Source organism: Notothenia coriiceps, unplaced genomic scaffold (assembly GCF_000735185.1).
Source record: "Notothenia coriiceps isolate Sejong01 unplaced genomic scaffold, NC01 NC01_scaffold00034564, whole genome shotgun sequence".
Classification (NCBI taxonomy): Eukaryota; Metazoa; Chordata; class Actinopteri; order Perciformes; family Nototheniidae; genus Notothenia; species Notothenia coriiceps.
In genome coordinates, this window is record NW_011367265.1 from 1 (window position 1) to 3,552 (window position 3,552).

Sequence of the window (3,552 nt, forward strand, 5' to 3'; positions counted from 1 at the left end):
CAAGCAAGTTTAAGCATAAATGTAGAATAAATAAAAACCTGCAAGATGCTCTTTAAGTTCATTAACTGGACTTTTGGATTATTGCTCTCTGGTGGTTTTGACCATCTGGTGTGTTATTTCCAAATCAAAGTTACTTAAATATGTGATCTTTTGATCATATTTTCCAGTTTGTCCTGCCCCACACACGAGGAAGCTCCCATGGCCAAACCCGCATCATCCGCAAGGCCTACGAGCAGGACTTCTACACCCAAATGATGGATGAGTGCTACAAGCTGTGGTCCCAGCTGGAGAGGGAGGCGGGTGTCACACTGTACAGGTAAGCAGTCCGCATTAACACAGAGCGAGAAAAAGCCATTAAACAAAGCACAACAAAAGCTTTGCCACAACTAGGGGTGCAACAACTAATCAACTTAATCGATTCAAATCGATGACCAAATTAGTTGCCAACTAATTCAGTCGTCGATTCGTTGGTGACGTCATCACGTGTGTTTTACGCACAGTTAAGCTCCAACGTTATCTGTCTTTTTATCGGTACTGGAGGCATTTAAAACGTATGTCATATGTATTATTGCTACATAAACATTATATCGCAGTCTTACGACCCGTCCACACAGCGGCGTGCCTTGACGCTTGGCGGTGGGCGTATCTGAAGCTTGGGGATTTTTTGCGAGCAACGCGACCAACAACCAATCACATGAATCTCCCGCTCCCGACATACAAAGCAATAGCAATGTTAAAACGAAGTAAACTGGATATAAACTCCCCAAACAGGCGAAAACCTACCAGTTTCACCAACTGTCTCTGCCCCCTCCCTCCATGCCTGGCTCCTCCGGTTTGTATCCCGGTAGATGAACAGAGACTGATCATACAGCACCGGGTGATTCACTACCGCTATAATGAATTTTTCCTAAATTTTTTGGAATATGAGGAAATGAACTGCGTAGTCTCTCCCAGCATACACGCGGTTTGATTGGCTAGTGCTTGTACTGTCAGATTTGAATAAACGGGATTTCATTGGCTGACGCTTCTGCCGAGGCGCCAAAAGTTGAACATTGCTGAACTTTTGAAGCGAGCAACGCCAGCAACGCGTCGCGTCGCTTCCCAAAATGCAGTTCGGCAAAAAGCGACGTCACCCCATTCAAAGTGAATGGTGAAGCGTCAACGCACGCCGCTGTGTGGACGGGCCGTAAAGGAACTAAAAAGTGACTTCTTGAATGTTCTCTGTTTATCCCCAGGTGTTGATTCGAGGGTCTCTTCCTCCTGACAGTCAATCCTCTGAGTTTCTGGCCGTCGATGACCTGTCCTTCTCTCCCAGCTGTGTGACTGCTCCTGGTACTGCTGATATTATATTAATAACAACAAGTCGCCACACAGAGTTCACACTGTGGCGTTTTTAAATATCACCACACATAAACAGACATCCACAGACCTGTCCTGAATACTGATAACAGAGGAACACACTAACAGATGGGATTACTTTAAATCTGCTCTAGACCCAAAATCAGATACTGACTCCTGTGAAGAGATTTTATCGTTAAAAAGCACTCATGGGAGATCATGGTGGATTAATGTAAATGAGCTCAGCTGCAGAGAAGAGTGAGTAGCTGAGTTATGGGAGATAATACTCAACTGTAGAGGGATACAAGTATGTGCTCTTCTCTTTTATAAAACTGAATTTAATTCTGCTTATGAGGAGTTTTGGAAACATACAGTAGGTTAGTTTATTCTATAGACACAGAGGCAATTCAAAGTGCTTCACAGGCATTTAACACATAATAATTAAAAACAAAACAAACAAACAAAAAGACAATTCATAAAAGCTATAAAATACTGGCTGCAGCTAAAAGTGCAAAGATAAGGCTCGGTTAAACATTAAAACAGAGAACCATTTTTAAGTCAATTGACCGTAGGCCAGTCCCAGCTGCGTGCATCACTTCTTATAATAATATAAATCCAATAATAAAACTGTATCAGTAACTGTATGGTGGGCAAACATGTGTTTCAGGGTTGTAGAATAAGCAGAGTGTATTGATTGTGTGGCCACTTAAGGAGAAGTGGAACCAGTTAAGTATTAATAACATGTCACCACCCTCAGTTCAGACCCTTTGCATGCCTTAAATATCACCACACATCCACATCGTGTTCTGAATACTGATGACAGGAGCAGACACTAATGGATGGGGTTCATAACAGAATAACAGAGCATTAAAGATAGTGCTTACTTCAGGTTTTCCTGCAGGGTTTATTTATGTCTGCTTCAGCTCAGCGGGAGCGTTTGATAAAGCACCGTCTTCATGGACACCATCTCTGCATGTTGCCTTAGTGATAGATTGTTATTTCAGCCGTGAGAAGCACAAAGTATCACATATTTAGAGCTGGTATTACTCATGTTGTATAGGAAGATGTCCCTGCTCTCCGACAGTGAAATTAAAGTTGAGGTTTATTGATTTTTTCTCGAGGCGACGACCTGTGGATACCAGATTTTTCTCTCAAGGCCAGTTTAGAGATGAAGAAGCAGAAATAATGTCTTAGCTTCAGCAACTCGTGCATGGAAAGCTTTAATTGCAAGGAAGGATTTCCACTGAATATATATATTTAAAGAGAAATCTGACAATACTTCACATTCATTCATTAATGAGCAGAGAAGGTCTGCAGGCTAGCTGTCCGACCTCGATGGTTTATTTAGGATAAATCACATATTTATTGTCAGTAGCAACAGCAGGTTTTGTATTGCTTTGTATTCAACATGAGGCTGAGGTCCCTATCCAACATGTGTGAGGAAAGCAGAGAAACATCCCCCGGCATATCTCCTCCAGTTTGTCTTTTTTTTAAAGCCTTTTTCAGCTCTTTTTTTGCGGATTTCTCACCTAAAACTTTTCTCTCAGGACTGATCAGAATCAGAATCAGATTCATTTGACACATACGAGGAATTCTACTTGATGTCGTGGTGTATTCATAAAATAAGACAAAGATTAAAAACACAAACCTATTTGAAGAAAACTATAATAACATTACAAAATATACAAAACTTGTATACAAATAGCAGTATTTACATTGAATATGGTGCAATCCTAGAAATAGAATTGAATAGAACATGTGCAGTAATAAAAACATGGCATTGTGTGCATTGGCTTTATTACGTGGCTTAGTTGAATACTCGATTCTGATTGGTCAATTCAGAACACGTGACACGTTGTTAATACCGAACAGACAGACCGCTGTCAAGCACTTATTGACAGTTTGGCCGAAAAGCTTTTCTAACTGACAAGACAAGAGCGACAAGAAAACAGCGGAGAAGTAACGGGCAAAAACTCTCCTTTTACGCAGCGGTCCAAACATAGACATCAAACGGCGACACATATTCAGTTGCCAGTTACTTTGGCATTAGGGCAGGGATATCTAGATACTTCCCAAGGTTTGACATCATGAATTGTGCTACTTTTAAAGCAAGCAGGGATGTTTTCAAATCTGTAATCAAAAAGCTCCTCAAAAACGCTATCGAAGCAGTTCCTGCCGTTGCTACGTTAGTTCAAACGGTAACAACGGACTATT

The 3,552-nt window shown here is 41.2% G+C and overlaps 1 protein-coding gene across 1 annotated transcript in view; it reads left to right on the plus strand.

The window, feature by feature from the left end:
• Window positions 1-167: 167 nt before the first annotated feature.
• Window positions 168-3,552, plus strand: part of LOC104962355 (MAM and LDL-receptor class A domain-containing protein 1-like) — a gene marked incomplete at both ends in the record, with an annotated part of 13,215 nt that continues 9,830 nt past the window's right edge. The window contains one exon of the mRNA XM_010790792.1: window positions 168-316. Within this exon, the coding sequence (XP_010789094.1) occupies window positions 168-316 (149 nt within the window). The remainder of the gene's footprint in view (window positions 317-3,552) is intronic.